Source organism: Astyanax mexicanus, chromosome 9 (genome assembly GCF_023375975.1).
Source record: "Astyanax mexicanus isolate ESR-SI-001 chromosome 9, AstMex3_surface, whole genome shotgun sequence".
In the NCBI taxonomy this organism is placed as follows: Eukaryota; Metazoa; Chordata; class Actinopteri; order Characiformes; family Acestrorhamphidae; genus Astyanax; species Astyanax mexicanus.
The window spans coordinates 38,883,501-38,907,204 of record NC_064416.1 but is presented as its reverse complement, the minus strand read 5'-3'; the positions used below and the strand labels follow the sequence as shown (position 1 = coordinate 38,907,204).

At 38.0% G+C, this 23,704-nt stretch overlaps 1 protein-coding gene and 1 long non-coding RNA gene across 5 annotated transcripts in view; one reads left to right on the top strand and one right to left on the bottom strand.

Moving 5' to 3' along the window:
• The window catches only part of LOC125804591 (uncharacterized), a 349,596-nt gene that overhangs the window by 107,420 nt on the left and 218,472 nt on the right, over positions 1 to 23,704 (top strand). The gene's annotated exons all lie outside the window — the stretch shown is intronic.
• Positions 1 to 23,704, bottom strand: part of LOC103024772 (thrombospondin type-1 domain-containing protein 4) — a 114,238-nt gene that overhangs the window by 28,848 nt on the left and 61,686 nt on the right. The window contains exon 1 of one of the 4 annotated variants that reach the window (XM_022679831.2): positions 11,261 to 11,609. The exons of the other annotated variants lie outside the window; for them this stretch is intronic. Coding sequence (XP_022535552.2) covers positions 11,261 to 11,332 — 72 coding nt within the window. The 5' untranslated portion in view covers positions 11,333 to 11,609. Of the gene's footprint in view, positions 1 to 11,260; positions 11,610 to 23,704 lie in introns of those variants that run through there. 4 annotated transcript variants of the gene reach the window in all.

The window sequence follows — 23,704 nt, the reverse complement described above, 5'->3', positions numbered from 1 at the left end:
GCGTGCCAAGCCCAGAGAGACACTATTCTCCCTATTAGAGATCAGTGGTCTACCATAATGATAAAAAAGCTACATAATGTTGCTTTAAAGGCTCAACAGTGCTAGACTGTACATACCGCACACTAATATGTTGAGCATAGAACACTACACAGAGAGCACCGTGGCTGATTACGCACAGCCAGGGGGCTCAGAAATGCATAAGTCAGTGAAGCAGTCCAGATGTGTCCATACATTTCTCGCAGTGCGGTATATGAATCTCGTAAATCTTCTTTTGGATCTCTATCATGTCCTCTCTGCTGAATCAGCACATACTATTTACCATCCATTAATGACAGCACCATTATCCTCAATGTAAATCAAAGGAACGTATAAACGTACAGCACAAAAGTTCCATAGAACTCTGGACGTTTTAACTCAAACAAAAAAAGAAAAACACAGTAGGAAATGCCTGAGGCTAATGCTAAAGATGATCCACAGCTCCTATAGCAGGACATCCAGGGGGAGAACGCAAAGGTAGGGCTGTAGGTTATTGTGTGGTTATTTGATATCCTATGGGACTGTTCCTCTGGAGCAGACAAACATACACACTGATTTATTTCAGTAATTCAGTTGAAAATGTGAAATATATATATATATATATATATATATATATATATATATATATATATATATATATATATATATATATATAGATGTATTACACACAGAGTGATCAATTTAAGCCTTTATTTATTTTATTCTTGATGATTATGGCCAAAGAAAACCCAAAAATCTGTGTCTCGATATAAAAAAAAAAATTATTATAAGACCGATTGGTACTTTTGTCATTGTGGGCAGTGTGCCAAGTCCTGCTGGAAAATGAAATCCACATCTCCATAAAAGTTGTCAGTAGCAGAGGGAAGCATGAAGTGCTGTAAGATTTTGTGGGAAAACAAAACTGTACTGACTTTAGACTTGATAATAGAACACAGTGGATCAACACCAGCAGATGACATGTCTCTCTAAACCATCACTGATTGTGATGTCAGTTTAGTGTTTTCCCACAAAATCTTACAGCACTTTATGCTTCCCTCTGCTGACAACTTAGAGATGTGATTTTCATTTCCCAGCAAGACTTGGCATGTTGCCCACACTACCAATAGTGAAGTGTCTGGCCTCTATTAGAAAGCTGGTGGGATTAGAAAGCTATTAGAGCAAGTTACTGTGTTTTGTGTTGCTGATTGTGAATATATGCTGGCTAATACACATTTGAAATGACTTAAGCTTGTATGACCCGACAATAAAACAGGTATTTAATAGTCGCAAATTCCCAGTTCTCAGTTTTTATCTCAAACTATATCACAGTTAGTTCAAACCCTGCAATGTGTTTTGCTTAGAGGCGTTCTGAGAGTGCCATTATCAGCCGGTTATGCTCTGTAACTGAACCTATCCACATACAGGTAACCTAGAAACCATGCAGTGCTTACAAGCCAAACAGCGCAGCTACAAACAGGGCAGCAATGGAACTAATTTAACTTGTGGAGTTTTTATAACCAAACAGATCAAAACCAAAATCTTTTAACAAACAGCGATAATGAAACTGTGGTATAATCGCAATAATACACTTGAGGTTTGTGCTACAACGCGTAATTTAGTGCCAATATTACAAAGCTTGTGTATTATTGCTTAATTAACAAAGAATACAGTATTTTGCCCACTACATGAATGATTAATGTAAAACATGTCATTGACACAACTTACAGGATTGTCAGCAGAACCTAATTTAAGTTGGTGAGGCCTTTTATCCATATGAAAAAAATATTTTTTAAAGAAAGATTTCTTGTTGGCACAGCTGGTGGTGGTTTTCTTCAAAACGTAAGGCTTGGAGTTTGAGTTTGAGCTGGCTTTAGACTCAGATTTTTACAGTCACACTGTATTCACAAGATTTTATCATTTGTATCACTAATTCACTAATCATCTGACATAAAAGTGAAATATAAAAAAGGCTGTTCATTAACACTCATCAAAAAACAAAAGAGCTCGTTATACTAATTATATTAAAGCCCATGTGTGTAGGAAGTGTTGGGTAAGCATTAGTCTATGGTATTTATTCAGCTGCAAAGTTAAAGAGATCCAGAGCTCTATATCAGTGTGTGCTGAGGAGCTCAAGCTTCATCTGGAAATGCAATATTTACATTACCTGGACTCGAGCAGAAAAATGCTCTAGGAAGACCATTCCAGCCAATAATTTATTATGGAGGTGACCTTAAACCACGATAGCTCAGAGAGGGTAATGATATAACCGTATGACATTCCCTGAACTGGAGATGGCGTAATAGAGACACAGCACAGAGCCAGGATCGTTGCATTGCACTCATTCCCATTAGTGAATGATGAGAGAAAAGCCAGCTTTTTGGATTCACCTCAGTTTTAATCTGCACTTCATTAAGAAAGATTATAAACTTTAGCTCCAACAGTCATTCAGCAGAACATCACAACACAACCAATCTTTACACACACTATATATACGTAGCTGAGGGTGTCTGAGATTTCAGCCATTCAGTGTAAATGAGTTAACCATAAGAACACTCCGGAAGATATATTGGTTTCTCATGGGTTGGGACCTAGCCTAAGGACTAATAAACTAAACCTAAGTCTAAACATATACAGCACTTACTGCTGCTTAGCTCATTAGTCTTCACCTCAAATTTCAATTGGCCAAAATGTAAGTATTTAACTTACATTTTTTTTAGCCTCTGATTCATTTTTAAACATTACAGAAATGCATTAGATTTATGCAGCTATTGCACATTGTGGTCAACAGCAATGTTCCAAAGATAACAGTGTAAAAACTAGGCTAGTTAGGCAGTTAACAGTGAACCGTGAACAAACTAAGTGTGTGTTTTATTCACTCAAGTATTAAATAAGTGTATTAACACAAATCAGGACAAAATCAAATTTGAACTGTGCAACCAGCCAAGTTGTACAAAGCAATCAGCAAACAACAAATTGAATGCAGGACTGCCTTTCTTACAGCTATCTGTATATAGAAACTATTCAACTAAGTACAGAAAACAATTACTTTAAGAAATGAAGGTCAGTCAGGATTTTGAAAGTATCATTAAGTGCAGCCATAAAGACCATTAAAAACATTGAAAACTGTCTCTCATCAGGATCACATCAGAAAAGGAAGACCAAGAGTTACTCAGAGTTGCACAGGATAAGTTTATTAGAGTTAGCAGCCTCAGAAACCACAAGTTAACAGCAACCTAAATAAAAAAGAGTATTTTGGTTTGTTTAACACTTTTAATTTACTACATGATTTATTATGTGTTCCTTTATATTCTGGATGTCTTCAGTATTCATTTACAATGAAGAAAAGAAATCTATAAGTAAAAACACTGAATAAGAAGGTGTGTCCACACTTTTGACAGCATGATTGGGTGACATCAACCAATTAGATAAGAAGTAAAGAAGGGAAAAGGTGGGAGGCAAGCATGTGCATGTGGATATTTCACATTGGATGCATGAACTGTGAGATAAAGGAGGCTGGACTAAAGGTGGCTGAATGGAGTGCTTCATGCATTTAATCGTGGTAAGCAGGATTTGTTGAGCGTAACCATTTGCCTTTTTGTGTGCTCTCTCACTTATTCTCTTACTCCTTCTCATGTCATCTCATGGATGGATGGATGGATGGATGGATGGATATTTATTGATCCCAGAGGGAAATTCTGGACAAATGGTATTGGATGTTAGTATCAGAGCCTAGTTTGTGATTATAAGTATGAGTAAATGAGCAAGTATGGTGTTGGACAGATACCCCACTATCACACCACTATCAGTATTCATGCATTTCTAGAAAAAAAAATGTGCCGAGATATCAGATTATTGAGCTAAAATCCATTTTTTATCAGATTTATTGGATGATTAAGTGCATGTTAATGCATTCACAGTCTATAACTGGGATGTACATGTATTTGAAAAGGAAACCATATAAACTAAAGTGAATTCCACTGGTGATTGGCTTGAATTGTGATTGACATAAATATAGAGGTAGTATTTCTTGATTTTTTTAGAGAGCGCCAAATACAGGCATTACGAAGACTACAGTATGATGCATGACCTCAGTGATCTTCTATTCAGTGTTTTCCCTGTTCTCACACACCTGACTCAACATCTGTAAGTCCTCAGTTCTCTCCGAGAGTCGAGGCAGTTGTGTCAAAGCCGTGAAAATAAAGAAATATGTGCTGGAATTACAGTGAGGATACCAGTGAGAGCTACATGCTGAACGTGGCCCTTGACAACTTTTTATTTGGCCTGTCAGATGGTGTCTACTTCTTAAATGACGCGGGTTTTATACAGCCGGCACTACCATAAACACAAGGCTTTTCCCACTCTTTTACAACTCTTGGCTTGGCACTTCCACTATATTTTAGGTCCGCTGGGCATCCCTACCACTGTAGTTACAGCTCAGGCCTCCAGCTTCTAGCGGAAGCTCCATCCGGAGGTATGAAGGCAGTGCGGTTTGGCCCACAATGGAGCATGAAACCTCAGTCATGCTCCTGAGCGTCTGTCCCTCCAGTGCCTTCTATCTGATCTGTTTCCAATTCTACTGACCTTGTCCACAACCAGCAGAATGGAGAATAGGGGCCAGCACAACACCAGGATGGAAGCTTAAGAAAACTGAACTTGTTTTTGCGGGGTTAAGAAATATGCCTGGCGAATAAGAAAAGGTTCCTAGCTTAAAAAGAATCAGGATAAACATCGCATGCAACATTAACTAAAAGTCTCAGTAGTTCGTGTTGTTTTTTTGCAAACGTCTAAAACTGTTCGTCTGTTCATTTCAAAACAATATCAGCTTTCAAAGTCTCAAAGGTTATGCATACCAGTCTTGCTAAAATAACAATGAAAAGATCAATGAAAGATGTATGTTGCTGCATACTTTGCATGCTCTCGTATTATTCCTCTATTCCTCTCTACTTAAAAGAGTCACGTCATGACAGCAAACCCCCCCCAACCCAACACACAAAACTGATCCATGTGTAGAACATGTGGCGGGCTAAGGACACAGGCATGTGGCCTCCACATGCAGGGAAGGTACACTGCACTGCCTTTAGGAGTCACAGTCAACCACAGCTTTCCTAATGAGAAAGAGAACGAGCACTGCTTCTGCTATGGTTAGCACTTAGCAACATCTGCTGCTATAGAGCTACAATGAGGTGAATTTCCCTTTTAAAGTTTGTTTACAGCAATTTAACAGTATAGGCCTTTCCTTATCATTAAGCTGGATGTGGATGGGCTGAAACTGGGGGTGTAACCAAAAATACTCTGTTAGTGTTCATAATTAGCAATGAGACAAAAGTTTAGATAGATAGATAGATAGATAGATAGATAGATAGATAGATAGATAGATAGATAGATAGATAGATAGATAGATAGATAGATAGATAGATAGATAGATAGATAGATAGATAGATAGATAGATAGATAGATAGAACGGACAGCCTCTGTCCGTTATCCTGCGAGAAATTTCCCCCTCACTCTCTGCCTCTGTAACTTAAGAAATGGAACACACTGGGAATCGAACCAAAACAGTGGGCCGAGCACATCACCGCCAATAGAAACATAAGCTGTTAGAAACTACTGGAAAGTGGTAAATCTGCCCTTCCCTCCAAGTACATGACATTTCCCACAGAGCTGGTCATGACGTACATTTCTGTGTTCGGCTAAGGCGGCCGTCCTCCGCGGCATGGGATGATTTAGCGCCTGGGAGCGGATTCCATTTCCAGGGCGATTCATTGGGCTTCCGAGGCCTGACTTCAGCAGCGAGGATCCCTCGCCTCTGTAGGAGAAGGAACCCGTTAGCGAGCCTTCTGACCACAGTAACGAGCCCCCATAAGCTCCGGTGGGCACGCTCTAAGGCGTGAGGCCAAGGCTACCATCACACCGTAAAAACACACAGCCTGTAAAACCCGGCTAAAATAGCCAGAGCAATGTTGATGCAACGGCTATTACTGGAGTTGGGTTCCCCTAAGCTCATACTGAAACCACACAGCGAGTTTGTTTAAGCGCAAAGGTCAGTGCTTATGTTACCATCTTGCTTGAAATGAAGGAGCTGGGGGGATTTCTTACTTACCCAGATAAGTTAAAGGGCCTGTATTATGGAAAATTCCATTTTCTCAGCAGTCTAAGCATTTGGAAAGATCACCGGTTCAGTCTCCAGTGATGCTACAGCTGTACATGGCCAGGAGATCTTGGAGGCCTCCCTCTAAATAACACTGAAAACAAGAACCCATTTTTACCATACTGGTGCTTGATCTATGCTTTTAACCCACACTAGATGCCTGGAGCAGTCATTGTTGCAGTCGCCTTGTTCAATGGCCCAACAGTGGTCCAATTACCAAACCCACAATACTGTAATCAATAGTCTGGTGCCCAGTTTTTCAGTCGTCAATCGTTTTTTGCTGACCGCTGACAAAATTCAGCTTGGAGGCAAATTTGGGATCTCTAGGCCCTCACTCAGTCATATGGTGTGTACAACTAAAAGATGCTCACTGAGTGGCAAATGTTTGTCACGCTAAATATCTGATCCAGTAGGTGACTGGGAGTCAGAAGCAGTAGCTACCTACAGCCAATGGCCACAGGTCCAAAACGCATTTCCTGCATGACCAGAGCTATTTATGCCATTGCTAGTCCTCGCATGCATTCAGTTCAGGCATGTTCCTGTGAAAAAACAGGTTTCTGGAGAGTAGACAGGTGAGTCGGTGATTTCACATGGTAAAAACACGTGTAGTCACTAGGGCTGGACCCGAATATTCGGGTATTCGGATATTCGTTCGTTGAGTAGGTATTCGGTTTTTAATTTTGGTATTCGGATATTCGTTTTTTTTCTCCTTTCCAGAGTTCCACCTCACTCTAACCACTTCTGTTTTCGCGGGTCCCGTCAGAATATCTTGCGCGCGGGACAGAACTGAACTGTTATTGGCTGGAGCGGGAGTTTAATCCAGACGATGCGGGAGCAAATTAATAAATAGTTAAGAAAACTGTAATAATTGTAAAAAAAAAAAAATAAACTAAAGAAAACTCTCAACGCGCAGGATGGACCGACACACACACGCACACACCGATGGTGTTTGGACTGGGGTAAGGAACGGGACCGCACTATGTGGCGGGCGGGCGCGGGATTAAAAGAAGCAATTTTTTTGCGGAGCGGTAACGAGGCAGAAACGCGGGAGCGTGGAAGAGTGGGTTTAAAAATCAGTCTCGCGCAGACCTCTATTATACATGATAAAAAAAATGCAGGCTCTTCGAAACTGATTTATATAATAAAACGTAAGGGGTAATGTGGCAACAGTAGGGGCTAAATCGGTTACAAAAGCCTGGCCTACAAAAATGATGTCTGAACGAATTTCCTCTTATCTAATATAATTTAAAATGGTTTAAAAATATAAAATAATTTCTAAGCAAACGAAATATTTAATATTGAGCTTATAGCCCAAGTGCAAAAATACAAAATCAGTAATACGGCTATGCCCTGCACAATGCTTAAACCGAAATAGACCAAGTACAATAACGTCATTAACAATGACTTTCCTCTACTCTAATATAATTTAACATGGTTTAAAATATAAAATAATTTCTAAACAAACGAAATATTTAATATTGAGCTTATAGCCCAAGTGCAAAAATACAAAATCAGTAATATCACAATATCACAGTAAAAGCACAATCCTTTAACCGAAATAGACCAAGTACAGTTTACAATGACTGTCCTCTAATATAATTACCAATGTTTAAGAATATAAAATACTTCCTGAACAAACGTTTTTTTTTTTTGTTTGTTTTTTTAAGCAAATAGCCTAAGTGTGAAAACACAAACAGCAATTTACTGGGCTGGCTTGCGCAGCGGAGAAACCGTGCAGCAGCAGCCTCCTAGCCTGCTTACGCAGCGGATAAGCCGCGTGTGGGGCAGCAGAAATTCCGGGATGAAAACACAAAGAAATTTGAGCTAAAAACACAGAAAAAATATGGGGGATAAAAACAACAAAAATCCGGGGTGAATATGTCTCGTCGGTCAGAGCAAATTGAACATTTTAGTGGATTAAAGGGGCCGTGATTTGCTTTTTTTTATTTATTTTTTTTACCTCTTTTTTTAAAAACGAATATTCGAATATTCGCTTCGAATCAGTGCCAAATATCCGGAGCTCAAAAAACGCTATTCGGGCCAGCCCTAGTAGTCACCCTGTCTCACGGATCAGTCATGTAGTGTGAAAGTCACAACGGAAGGACAACCAGTCGTGTAGTGTGAACAGCACAGCAACTGACGACTAAAAAAATTATCTAATGTGACCCTGGCAATAGAGGCATAGAATAGGACAGCCCATCAGAAGACTTTTTTATGCTCCAGAGCTCCCCCTACAGCAGTGGAGTGCTATTTACTTTCACACCACCGGCATAAATATAAATGCATTGAGCTCTCTCTCTTTGACAGCTGTCCACAAGCATTTGTTGACAAGCTGATGGATATCCTAAGTAATAGAACCCGACAGACAAATGAGGTTGATTCATAATAATAATAAAGCTTGGGAACCATGCTACCAAATTATGGAGCATTTAACCAACAAAACATAAGAGAAGCTCTTCTTATTTACCTCAGTTTTATTGGTCTTTCTCATGAATTTTATTGCATATTTCTTTTCTGCTTTTTTTTTTTTACTATTTTTCTTTATTTTTAAGCTGCATCCCTGGTGTATGAAAGGTGCTTTAGAAATTAAGTTTATCATTACTAATACACAAGCAAGTTATGGGAGATCAGAATGCAAATTGATCATGAAGTGTTACCTCAGTGGAAGGCTTGGGAATGCCCAGACCTATATAGGTTGAATGCTTATGGCGAGGCAAAGTGAGTTATCAGAGCACACTGTAGCTGCCCCTTTCTCCAGAGAATGTGGACATTCTCATCTTCTTAAAGAAAAACTTGAAAATATAAAAATAACATTTGTTTTGTCTAGCCTCAAATATGTTAATAGTTTTGGTACCTTAAGAAGCATCTTTCTCTCAGATAAAGTTAATAATATATCTTTGCTAAAGAAAACAACTTGTCATTCTCAGGGACCGAAAAAGTCTTAAAGTCTTATTTTTCATATTTAACTGTTATAGTATGATAGAGTTCAGTTTGTCAAGGCTATAATTGTTCTATTATTTTGTACATGACTGTTCCTGTATTTTATTATTATTTATTTTGTTATGTTGCACATTGCTGTTTTAATACTGCACACTGCTGCTACCAAAAAAAATCCACTAGGTGGCATTACATATATATCTTAATTAAATTATTTAAATTTGACCATTAGTTTCTAATGGGGTGTATTACAGATCACTTGTATCACTTTGCATCACTTATATCAAGCCCACCATAAGATATTGTAAATTTGATGAATCAAACCAATGACTGATCTAAAGACTAATCTAAAACTGGCATAGGCCTCTCTGCTGTCAAAAAAAGAAAAAAGAAAATTGAGAATCGAATCGTGACCCCAAAATCAAAAATAAAAACGAATCAAGGATTTAGAGAATCGTGACACCCCTAATAATTATGATCATTTTTTGCATATATAAATAAACTCAACTGATAACATTGGGAAAATAATGGGGTATTGACACTTTAAGACAAAAGTTTTCTGAAGGAATTACACTATGAACATTCATATTTTTCAAAAAGCCATATTTTATCAAAAGGGACATTATTATAAAGCAGTTGAATGGGCTTACTCTGTATAAGAAACAATTCATTCCAAACAATTTCTCTTCAGAAAGTACTCCAGCCCCTAAATGAATGCTTCTGTGAAAAACTGCAGAAGTACATTTGTACAGCAAACATATCTTGCCTGATCAATAATATCAAAAGCAGGGTCTGCTCAGTAGAAGCAGATGTGAGGGACACTTCCATTGGGCAATCCTTGGCTTACATTTCCCAGCTCCCTGAGAAATCCCGCTTTCTGAAACACCACTATTTCCCAATAACGATTCCATAAACAGGCTGGAGCTGATCCCAACATCAGACCCTTCTCAGACCACTCTCTCTCTCAGACCTAAGATCTATTTATTGACTCCGCTCCTGTCAAAGCATTATTCTTTTTTACGATGCAAAAAACTCACAGGATGCCACTCATGGGTGGCTGACCCGTGTTGGCATGAGAGGCCGACAGTGACAGCTTAACGACGTCGAGGGGTCAAACCATTTCAGGATCCATCTGTTAACAGGAAACAGTAAGCCCAGTGACATTAGGTGGAAGGGGGCGGAGTCTGACAGAACATCCCAGGGCCTTCCCCAACCCAAAACATAACACATGCTGGAAACTTAAGAGCAAAAAAAAAAAAAATGGGAACACACAGCAAAACAAACAAATACTGCATTGCCTATACATAGAACAGAATATCTTTTAGTCTAATGCCAAATAGGGTCCATAAATAAGTGTAGAAAGCCCCTTGTTGGGTGTGTATTGGGGTAAGGAGTAGTGGAAATGCTTTAGAAACTGGATACCAAACCACCAAATGGGAACCCATACTCCCAGACACTTAAAACCAGTTATAGACAAGATACAAACAAGACACTGTAATTCAGTACAAGGCTAGGCTTAAGCTTGGTCTTACTGTCTGACTGTAATTGATCTGTTGTCTGTGAGATAACCACAAGCCCACTACCACTCCAGAATTTTCCAAAACCACAATTATCCAAATTCCAAACCCAGTTTCAGACAGGATTAACAAACAAAATTCCTCATTAACAGCATAAAGCAGTAAAAAACAGTCCAAAACCTTAGGCTTACGCTAGGCTTAGCCTAGGCTTAGGCTAAATCCTGGAATAAAAGGAATAAAATATGTTGCTATACATTCTAAAAACATACAAATGGAATATATCACAATATATTTTCTAGGGATTATTTGGCATTCAACAATCAATGTCCCCTTAAATGTTAAAATATAAAATATTTTTAAACTGTAGTTTTGCAATTACTTTTTTAACTAGCAAGATAATAAATCACTAGTATTTATTTTGAGGATACTGCATGTATGCAAGACAGAAAAAGTGGCAAAAATAATTCTTCTCTTCACTGTTGAAACTGAGATTCGTTCAATGTTAAGCTAAGCTAAAGGCTTAAGCTGTTGCCATGTAGGTCAGCCAGACGCTCTCTGGCTTTATCTGTAATTTAAAACTTTTGAAGTGTATGTATTCTCTTCATGTCCAAGGCTGGACCTAAGCTAGGTCTTGTGAGCTCACCTGTGGCCAGGGCTTGACCAGTATCCGTGTGTGAAGACCGAGCAGCAGCAGAAGAGCCAGAACTGACAGCATTGCAGAAGATCACCACCAGCAGCAGCAGAAAACCAGCAGGATAACAGCAGAAAAACAGCTATCCACACACTTCCTACGTCCTGCTCCTTAGTCAGCTTTCTCTCAATGTCGACCACTCACTCACTCACTCTCTCTCTCTCTCTCTCTCTCACTCTCTCTCTCTCATCCTCTGCCTCCTTCATTCAACTCAGCACACATTCAGACAAGCCCAGGAGCCGCCCCGACCCACAGCCAGCGTCTCTACCACTGCCAAAAACACTGAGCAACAGAGAGAGAGAGAGAGAGAGAGAGAGAGCAGAAAAAAGATGAGGGAGAGAGGAAAGGGGAGGGAGGGGTGAGTGAGAGAGTGAGGAATAGAGTGATAGAAAAAATATGAAAAAGTCTTTAAGTGTCAGAAAACAACAGAAAAAGAATCAATCAGTCAGAGAAAAAGAGAGAGACAGAGTCTCTGTGTGTGGCTGTTAGTGACAGAATGAGAGAGATAGAGAGAGAGAGAGAGAGAGAGAGAGAGAGAGAGAGAGAGAGAGAGAGAAAGTGAGACAGTGTGTGTTCGCCTGTTAGTAAGAGAATGGGACAGAGGGAGGGAGAGAGAGAGTGTATGTCTGTGTGTGTCTCTCAGTAAGAGAATGAGAGAGATGAAGAGAGAGAGAGAGAGAGAGAGAGAGAGTGTGTCTATTAGAAAAAGAGAGTTTGTGTGTCTGTTAGATATATATATATATATATATATATATATATATATATATATATATATATATATATATATATATATATATATATAATGTATCACAAAAGTGAGTACACCCCCCACATTTCTGCAGATATTTAAGTATATCTTTTAATGGGACAACACTGACAAAATCACACTTGGACACATTGAAAAGTCGTTTGTTTGCAGCTTATATAACAGTGTACATTTATTCTTGATTAAAAATAACTCAATATACAGCCATGTCTAAACCACTAGCAACAAAAGTGAGTACACCCCTTAGTGAAAGTGTCAGTATTTTGTGTGCCCACCATTATTTTCCAGAACTGCTTAAATCTCCTGAGTTTACCAGAGCTTCACAGGTTTCCACTGGAATGCTTTTCCACTCCTCCATGACGACATCACATTGTGTATATTATATATATATATATATATATATATATATATATATATATATATATATATATAGAGAGAGAGAGAGAGAGAGAGAGAGAGAGGTGAGAGAGAGATGTGTGTATCCTGTATGTCCAAAGACCCCACTTTTTACTGATATTAAAGTTTATTTGTACACGTTTACACAGACATGCCAGAAGTTATGCAAGTTAACAGAAAGGTGGTCTAAATGCAATCAAATCATCACAACAATGATGTAAAACTTTTCCAGAACAGCAGAGGCCGAAAGGCATGGCAAGGCGATGAAAGGTGGTGAGAGCAAAGACATATAGTAAGAAAAAATAACTAAGTACTAAAATGCTGCATTCGTATCTAAAGGAGTACTATTTTCTCATAATTTCAATTTTATTTCTCTACATATTTTGGATGATTTAAATACATTTACTCTGATATAACATTATAATGTTACATTGTTGAGTGAATCAAGAGGTCAAGCTGATCTTATAAGAAGATCTCACTGCTCCCATTTTGCCTTCCACTCTGAGAACGTTCTACAGCAGGGGTGTCCAAACTATGGCCCGCGGGCCATTTGCGGCCCGTTTCCTTTTTTGGAGCGGCCGGCGAGGTATTTTAGAAATAGAATGAAAGTTGGCCCGCTGTTAAGCAGGTTTTTATAATGTGAGATTCAAAGTTTGAACACTAGGTGTCAGAAACGAGCCAAAGAGTCTAAAAGCGGAGAGGGTGCGCATTTCTAGCGCAGCAAAACGGGCCAAAGAGTCTAAAAGTTGCCGTAATTAAGGGGTTTAATATTAAGAGACATCATGAAATTAAACATTAATTTGAAAAATCTTAGTTTACACAACACTGTCAAAGATAAAGATAGTAGGTCAAGTAAAATGGTGTGTAAATAAAATAATCAGGAAAAAAGTATTATTTAAAGTGGTATATTTCATTATTTGTTTTATTACAGAGTGTGGCCCGTGACTTCAAATATATTACTCCTTCTGGCCCCCAACAAAAAAAGGTTTCGACACCCCTGTTCTACAGCTCTCTGTAATAACTACACTAATTAAACATGTAATAGTTAAGAACATGTAAAAGTTAAAAAAACATGCTGAATACTGAAGTACTTCTACTTAACAAAGCTTAAAGAACACTTCAACTTCTACTCAAATCACTTTTTTTAATAGAGCACTTACAGTACTGAGTCTTTTGTACTTTTGTACTTCATTCATGTCTGAATAAGAGGAAAGGGGGTAAAGGGAGTAAGGGAAGGAAGAGAGGGAGAGCTGAGCAGGTGGTAACTCTGCTTTTGGAGGGAATCAGCAAAATTGTAAGGAAGTGGGAGCTGGGTGTTCTTCAGGAAGAGGATGGAAGCACTGAGGAAGAGGTGAGAACTGCCTGTGAAATGATATAGATAAGACAAGAGGAAAAGAAAGAGGTGGAAACGCTTACTCATCTTACTCACCACTAAAAAAAATACCAAAAGCTGTTAATAACGACCTTTAGTTGACCTTTAGTCAGACTCGTATTTTAAATAGTTTTAGCTACCAAAAACATTATTTTTTCACATGACAGCTAATGGAGATAAAGACATAGTTAAACCTAGCCTTGGACAATTTTCCAAACTTTTTTTATTCATCAGAATTAAACAGGTCACATTTGTGTTGCATTCGTTGGGGGTGGGCGTGATGTGTGCAGGTGTGATGGATCCCAGTATAAACCAATAGGGAGTCGGAATGGTATATGTTTATACTTCTTATCCAATCACAATCAGCTCTATATGGATGGAGAGATTTATCTGGATAGGGTTTTTTTTCAACGGAATGAAAAAAAGCTGAAATAAAAGCGGAGTAACGATGCTGTTTTTAAAATGTAAGTAGTAGAAAACAGTTAACAGATAATTGTGTGAAGTAGAAGATGTAAAAAGTAGAAGTAAAAAGTGAGATGAAAAATAAATACCCCAGTGTCCGACTTAATGCCCATTAATAATAAGTTAATTAGTCAATCAATCAATCAACCTTTATTTTCACTCGGTAATACATTGAGGGTGACCTTCATTTTCAATGCAGCTGAGCATTTACACCTTCTCTGAAAAATGAATTTAAATTAAAGTCAAGTATTTAATCAAGTGAGCTAAAATATGGAACTTCATAAACAAAACAATCAAAATTAAATGGTAAAAGTATTAGAAAAAAACTAAGCAAACAATATAAGATTTAATTAAAAAGAAATATAATTATGTAGAACAAAAGGGTAAGTGAACAAGCTAAAATGTAAAGCAATAAAATAAGAGATAATTAATTAGAATAATAAAATGATAATATAAATGAAATAAAAGATAGAAGGTCAAAAGTAAAGCAAAGAAAACAATAAATAAAAGGGTGAAATTAATAAAATAAATAAAACAAATAAAAAGGCTAAAAGGTAAAACAGAAAATTAGATGAATAAAAAGACAAATAAATAAAATAAATAAAAGGTAAAAAGGGTAAAAGGAAAACTCAAGTAAAACATTTGAGACATTAATTAACCATTTATCAATGTTTATAACTGTCTTAAGTACTGTTATTTGTGACCGTTTTTTTAAAGTGTAACCAAACTTTTTTTCTTTATACAGTCTCAGCTTTTTCTTATTTTAGACTAGTTGGACCTTTTCCACTCATTAATGAACACACTTGATCTAGGTAATGACGTGCTCAAGATCTTCTGAATATTAGAACCAGGTGTGTTGGATCTGTACTTTCTATGGAAGCATGATACGCATCTATTTACCTCATCCCCGGGTTTTAAATGCTTTAAAACTCTATTATTAAGAAAAAAACCTAAGGTGTTAATTAATACTGCAAGCAGGGCCCATTCTAATCTGAAAAAAATATCCTCAGCTGGCCCTTGTTCTTGTGTGTGTGTGTGCGTGTGTTATTCTCAGCAGCAGGCAGTAATTGGCACGCCCTCTCACCCTGAGGCAACAGGTGCCACATCACCGTCAAAACCCCAGCCTCCTGCTTAACGGCCATTCTGAGCTCATAAAACACACTCTTACCGATCCATTACTGCCACTGTGACACACACACACACACACATTTACAAACTCCAGCAGCGGACAAGGCCCTGTAAGTAGTGAAAGCCTGTGCAGAGAACAACCAGAACTAGACTACAAAACTAGATTACAAAACCCCTCACATTTTGTAAATATTTTATTATATCTTTTCATGGGACAACACTACATATATGACACTTTGATACAATATGAAGTAGTCAGTGTACAGCTACAGTATAACAGTGTAAATTTGATGTGCCCTCAAAATAACTCAACACACAGCTATTAATGTCTAAACCACTGAAAGTGAGTACACTCCTACAGCCAAAATGACCAAAATTGTTCCCAAAGTGTCATTACCTTTTGCTGCCACCATTATTTGCCTGCACTACCTTAACTCTCTTGGGCATGGAGTTCACCAGAGCTTCAACATCATGGAGCTGGTGGATGTAAGAGACCTTGTGCTCCCCTTTGAGGATGCCCCAAAGATGCTCATTTTTTATTATAATTTTCTAAAATTTATTTGACACAATATAATATCTATATCAATATGAACAGTATAGACACTGCCCTTGCTAAAAAAAAAAAAGGTTTATATATTACGTCTCCATATTTAAGTATTTAACGCGTTTTGACATGCAGACAAAATTGTAACATAAGCAAAGTTTTCTTTCTGTTTTTAGTGTTTATTTATAAAATACAGACAAATATACTTAAATTATATAGCTCTGGAAAAAATTAAGAGACCACTTGAGATTCTGAATCAATTTCTCTGATTTTGCTATTTATAGTAAAATTAACATTGTTTTTTTTTTTTATAAACTACGGACAGTATTTCAAATAAAGATCTTGTCATTTAGAGCATTTAATTGCAGAAAATGAGAAATGGCTGAAATAAAATGAAATTCAGACCTCAAATAACGCAAAGAACACAAGTTCATATTCATAAAGTTTTAAGGGTTCAGAAATCAGTATTTGTTGGAGTAACCTTGGTTTTTAATCACAGTTTTCATGCATCTTGGCATGTTCTCCTCCACCAGTCTTACACACTGCTTTTGGATAAATGTATGCCTTTACTCCTGGTGCAAAAATTCAAGCAGTTCAGTTTGGTTTGATGGCTTGTGATCATCCATCTTCCTCTTGATTATATTCCAGAGGTTTTTAATTTGGTAAAATTAAAGGAACTCATAATTTTTAAGTGGTCTCTTATTTTTTTTCTAGAGCTGTACTTCATATAATTTGAACAGTTTATTTAACAGTTAAATACTCATGATTTAATGCAGACCAAAGCACCACAATGTATCTAAATTCATTACTGTAATTCTGTGTGTTTGTGTGAGAGATCTGTATTCAGTCTCCCTCCAAATCGTTGTTAGGTACACACACACACACACACACACACAAACACACACACACACACACACACACACACACAGCAGATCTGGAGATGGAGTCATACAGTAAGAGGGAGAAATACTTGCGTCTTGCATCTGGGAGAAATATCAGTCCCAGCAAGGCCAAATGTGTGTCCAGTGGGAACGAGGAAAGCAGACTGAGCAGGAATTACACTACTGTCACATTTCTCCAGCTCAGGCTGAACACAGCTAAGAGCTAACAGTGGAAGCTTGGCCTACAGTAACTGTACTGTTACACTAAGCTGCTCAGTGACATAAAAATAACAGTTCTTTAAAAATGACTTCCCTCCTACTGTACATACACTAAACCACACAAGGCAGTGTGGTGTTGTGTCTAAAGTTTGACTCACGATAAGCCTTGCTAATGGGTAGATGGCGCTCTTTCCCCTCATCACTCCTAGGGTGATGTTGATCAACACGAGGCATCTGTGAGCTGATGTATCGGAACCAAGTCGCTGCACTTTTCTCCGAGCACACTGGCTACTACAATGCTGCATCAGCAGCAGCTTAATCAGGCAGGCATGTGCTAGTCCTCACCCTCCTTGTGATGTCTGATGGGATATTTGGGATAATCGGCCCAGCGGGAAAAAATAAAAAATAATAATCTGCTGTATGTTCAGGGCACTGAGTGGTCCAGCGGTCTAACGCCATTATGACACTATGTTGTATGTTGGCCTTGATGTTAAGCACTACATCAACTAGAGGTACAGATGGACAAGATCTAGTGAGTACAGGCACAATTCCTGGTGGGATGCTCTGTGTGTTGGCCGCTGAAAGAACTAAGTAGAATGTGATTTAAGCATTCTAATACTGAATTGCAAGTTGCAAGGACTACACTGGCCAATAACGTGTATGCAGCCTCCCCCCAGCATAATGTACTAAAACCTTTATTTTACCAGGTGAAATTTCTCTGTGCACAATAGAAACACTAGGTTAGGTTAGCTAGCTTCGTTTCGTTTCGTTTTCCAGTTAATTTAAGACTAATATGAAGATTTCCGGTCAGTTTTTGCATCAAAACAGGTGCTGAGATGCATTAATATGCATAAAAAAGCTAATTTGAGACACAAAACTCAAAACTGTGAATGCTATTGTTAATTCTTTGGGGACGACAAATGCACCTGCATTGAAATGCAATGAAATGCAATGTTTCTTCATATTACTATTAATGTCTTTGTTGTAATCGATGTCAAAAAATCTGTAGAGTCTACATTTAAGTTTGCATCATATTTTTAGATCATTTATGATTTAAACCCAGAGATGCCTGGCTATTAAGGGCTGAGACTTCCAACAACATTGTTCCAACTCCTGATTATTTCCCCTTACTAAATAAAGCAGGTTTAATTGGGCGGCTGCATTTAAATTAAGCAATGCATTACACAGTTATAGAATGAAGTAAGACCTAAGGGACTTCCTGTCAGTGTTGTGCCAGTTTACAGCTTTTCTGAACTAGTTCAAGTTCAGTTCAAACATGCTCAAAGTGAACAGTTAACATTCAAAGTTCACAATTTTACTTTTTCGTGAGATATTCAAATAAATACTTTTTTTCACACTACAAGCTAGAAATCACTATAAGTTCTTTGAAACTGCTCATATGACACTGCAATTGTGGGTTTCTTAGCAGGTGATGAAAATGTTCATAAGGAGAATCGGTGTGTGCCATCACGTCCACTAACGTCCACTAGCGCTTTCTCTCACACTTCTCTCTCTCTCTCTCTCTCTCTCTCTCTCGCCCTCGCGCTCCTCTCTCTCTCTCTCTCTCTCTCTCTCTCTCTCTCGCCCTCGCGCTCCTCTCTCTCTCTCTCTCTCTCTCTCTCTCGCGCCCTTGCGCTCTCCGCGCCGTTGCTCCTCTCTCTCTCTCTCTCTCTCTCTCGCGCCCTTGCGCTCTCCGCGTCGTTGCTCCTCTCTCTCTCTCTCTCTCTCTCTCTGTATCTCTCTCTCTCTCCCACTCTCTCGCCCTAGCGCTTCGTGCTCTCCACGTCGTAGCTCCTCTCCCTCTCTCTCTCTCTCTCTCTCGCCCTCCCGCACCGCGCTCTCTGCGTGGTTGCCAGTATGTTATTAACTAGCCAACGTTCAGGGATGTCTGCCGTTCATGACATATACTGTGAACTAATTCACGTTCAATGAATGCGTTCTTTTGAACTCGTTTACGCACAACACTGCTTCCTGTGTGTTTTACAGAGTTAATAATGTAGATTTGACTAAATCATGAAATACAATAAACAAACAATAAAAAAATTCCAGTGTTAATTCAACAGTCAGTGATATTGTGACACTCTAAGTGTTAATTTAACACTAATGGTGTTGATTAAACACTGGCAAATTTACTCTCCAGTGTCACAGTGGTGTAAATTGTCACTGTAAGGTTATTAGAACTAAACTGAGTATTACAACAAACACTGTGAAGTGTGAACTGTCATCTCACACAGCGATGAGCCCCTGTGCACCCTGTGCAGCGTACTGTAGCTGCAGTGGTGTCATTCATACATCTGTGTAAACCTACAGTGTTTATTAAGGAGCTGTTGAATTACCCCTTCCCAGAGTGAATGGGGTAATATTTCAACAAGTCAGCAGCTACAGGAAACAAGAGGGGAGGTCCGGACCCCGAGGGGGAAACTTACTGAAAGAGACATACAGCTGAGAACTTGTACAGAATTCTCCTTTTACCCAGAATATAACTAAGACTGATGTTTGATGGGCGGTGCTGCGTGCACTGCTCTTTTGAGGTTTATCCAGATGTTTAAGCAGCCTTCACAAACCTTCATCTTCTGCTTCTTGTGGTGGCCCATTGTGGATTTTCAGAACCATTATACTCTAGGAAAGGTTTTCCTCTCATGACTTTTCCATGAAGGCTATCTTTGGTATTATAGTAGGTGTTGCTGCACAGTAGAACAGTGCACCACCACTCCAGAGTCAGAGGCTAAACTTTCATGAAGGTGTTTTGCAGTTTTTCTCAGAAGGTTTTCTCTACCTTAAAAATAAAAAACACAAAAAATACTTCCCCTCATCATCTTATAGTGTTCCTTAGGTAATTTTACTTTTTAGGCACCGTCCACATTAAATATTAACAAAGAATACAAAAGAATACTGAACTTTTCAAAACTCACAGATTGTTTGGCTTCAACTTGGGCACAAGACTAAAAATAACTTGAGTGGTGGCTTATTTTGTGCTTATTTTGGATTTAATGACTTTAAATAAGGTAAACATTTTAGGTAAGATGGATTCAGATGATTATTCCTAAAATTAGAAATTATTTTTAAAATAATCTTAAATTTACACAGAAAGTATCTGTGCTTAGTAAATTCATTACTCAGTTTTGTGATGGCCTATGATTCCATCTTGGTTTCTCACCCAAGCAACAAAAAAGCAGTGTGAAAGACTAGTGGAGGACATGCTAAGGCGCATGAAAGCCATCATTAAAATCAGGGTTATTCCACCAATTACTGATTTCTGAACTCTTAAAACATTAGTTTCTAGCAATAAATGTTAGAATATAAACTTGTTTTCATTGCAATATTTGAGGTCTGAAAGCTCTGTATATTTTTTGTCATTTTGACCATTTCTCATTTTATGTGAATAAATGCTTTAAATCAGCGAATCTCAAGTGGAAGGTCGAGACGGCTTGTAAAAAATAAATACATTAAAAATATATATTAATATTTCATTTTATTGTAGTCACTTTTATACATGTAGTTGTCATGTTCCTCCTCAGTTCCTTAAATTGCTCTTAAATTCACTTAGCAATGTATGTTTAAATAGGTTTTTTAAAAAAAGGCTATTTTTCAAAAATAAATGTGTTTGGTTGGTATTCTATAAAAGTGGGTCGCAACTCAATGACGAAAAATGAGAAAATCCCGGCCTGTGACCACTTGAATACTTTATAGAATAAAACAACAATGTTCATTTTACTCAAACATATATCTATAAATATGTGGGAAAAACATAGAGTGCACAGGCCTGACTGGCAGGGTTTTCATTACTGAATTGTTTGAATGGGATTCTTTTTGGCAGATGTGTAGAGCACATTTCACCCACTCTGAGAGCAGAAGGCTGATTTAAAATGTGCAAAGCGGAATCTAACACCAAGCAAAAAAACACACAAACCCTACCAGAGATTCAGGAGGGAGTTCACTGAATGAGCTCACAAAGCTTTTGATGAATTTTCCAAAGCTTGCTTCTCATTTACACGTGTTAAATTCAGCCTGTGGTGTAAAAGAAAAAACAACACACTGTACACCACAGCAGAATGTGAGGAACAGGTGCTCTCCTCAGCGAACCACAAGACCTAAAGGAGGACCTTAAAGGGGACTACAGTCTGTATTCTACACTCACTACTGGCCACATTATTAGAAACATCTACCTCGTGCTTTGACTCACTGACCACTTTAATAGAAATGCATAGAGTGTATATCCACTCACTGGCCACATTATTAGAAACTATATTTCACTGTATTTCAATATATATATATATATATATATATATATATATATATATATATATATATATATATATATATATATAAACACTGTATTTCAACTGGCCACTTTATTAGAAACATCTACCTTTACTATTATTAGGGACTTTATTAAAAACACCTTTCTTGTAATTCCATTGGCCACTTTAATAGAAACACCTTTTTTGTAATTCCACTGACCACTTTATTAGAAACACTTAACTTGTAATTCCACTGGCCACTTTATTAGAAACACATAATTTGTGCTTTTATTAGCCACTTTATTAGAAACATATACTGTATATTGTATGTCTACTTACTGGCCACATACTTTATGCTTCAACTCACTAGCGAATTTATTAGAAACATACACTTTGACTCAATGGCCACTTCATTAGAAACACCTACTCAGTAGGTCTGTTCACTGGTCACTTTATTAGAAACATCTACCTTGTTCTTCTACTCACTGTTTACTTTTTTAAAAACTACAGCTCTGAAAAAAATAAGACCACATAAAATTGATGAGTTTCTTAGATTTTACCAAACTGAAAGATGGATGATCACACACCATGAAAAAGCTGAACTGCTTGAATTTTTGCACCAGGAGTGGCATAAAGTTATCCAAAAGCAGTGTGTAAGACTGGTGGAGGAGAACATGCCAAGATGTATGAAAACTGTGATTAAAAACCAGGATTATTCCACCCTAAAACTTGATGAATACGAACTTGTTTTCTTTGCATTATTTGAGGTCTGAAAGCTCTGCATCTTTTTTGTTATTTCAGCCATTTGTCATTTTTTGTAAATAAATGCTTTAAATTACAATATTTTTATGTTTATGGAGAAATGTTGTCCGTAGTTTATAGAATAAAACCACAATGTTCATTTTACTCAAACATAAACCTATAAATAGCAAAGTCAGAGAAACTGATTCAGAAACTTAAGTGCTCTCTATTTATTTTTTCAAAGCTGTATGTTGTGCTTCTGTTTTTTGCCAATTTATTAGAAAAAAAAAACTTTTTTAGTAATTCTACTTATCACATTATTTCAAACATCTAACTTTTATCCTTACATACTGGCCACTTCATTAGAAACACCCACCTTCTTCTACACCTATGCTGCATGTGTGCTCACTGCAGCTGTGGATCAGATTGTGAGAATCTGTTTGCTGTAGTTTGACTGATTTACTGTTTACTGGTTAAGCAGTTTTTAAAAAACTCCAAGTTCAGAGGATCTTCAGGGACGCGAGCACACAAGCTCAAGTGAAGGTTATTATAAGACCCTCGGAGGGGTGAGGGGGTCAAAAGAACACAAGTGTTGATTTCAGCAGGGAGATCTGGGTGGGCTCCCAAGTGACAGACCTGCTTAGGTGTTGACCCTTTCACCAGGAGACTGGCTGTTTGATCTAACGCCCATTTGTGCTCAAGAGTTCCAGACAGCACAACTGGCCTCACTCTAACTGGGTGGGTAGGACACCAATTAATATCCCCCCTATTACTCAGCATGTCTGTTAGTCGATGTAACAGAAGTTTCGGCTGATGGATGGAGTTCTAGCCAGTGGGTGTAAAACAGAAATGACTTGACTGGGGTGAAAATAAACAAGCAAACAAAGGTGGTAACAAAGTACTTCTAGTGCTGATATCCCTGCTAAAAATCAGAGATAGAGAAAGAGAGAGAGAGAAACTGAAATAGAGAAAGAGAAGAGAGACAGAGAATGAATGAATAGAAAAGAGGAAACAGAGCAAAAAAGAATAGAGAAGAAAGAGAGGGGGGAACGGGTAAGAAAGAAGAGAGAAAGAAGGAGATTGGAAATAGAAAAAAGCAGTAAAAGTGTAGAAGAAAGAAAGAAAGATTGTGTTTCAAACATGTTTAAATCAAACATGTCACGATGCAATGTTTTGGTTCTTGACACAAGAAGAAGATACACAGCGCTCTCTCTGTGTCTGTGGGAGTGACAGGCTGCTGCTGCCTGAGAAGCGCGGGGGGGAGGGGCAGCATGAGAATGGGAGGGGGCAGGAGTAAACACAAAAAGCAATTTAAATGCCGAATCAAAGGGCCGATTACTGTTGTTTTGCTGTTTTCCTTGCGTGCTTGGCGCTGACTCAGCTCTTGATTGGTTCGGACGCGAGGCAGCGCACGGGTGGGGGCGGGGCTGGTGACGTCATGAGCCCTGCATTGTTTAATATTGCAATATATATCGTCAAAAAAAGAACATTGGCAATGTAAGATTTTTCCAATATCATGCAGCCCTAGTTTCAATTTTTAGTTTGGGAATGGTATTTTCATCTTTCACCTTTCCATAATGTTAGTATTCATCTAGCTGGAAACATTATGTAACAAATGTTCAAATATCACTGTGATGCAAACCATT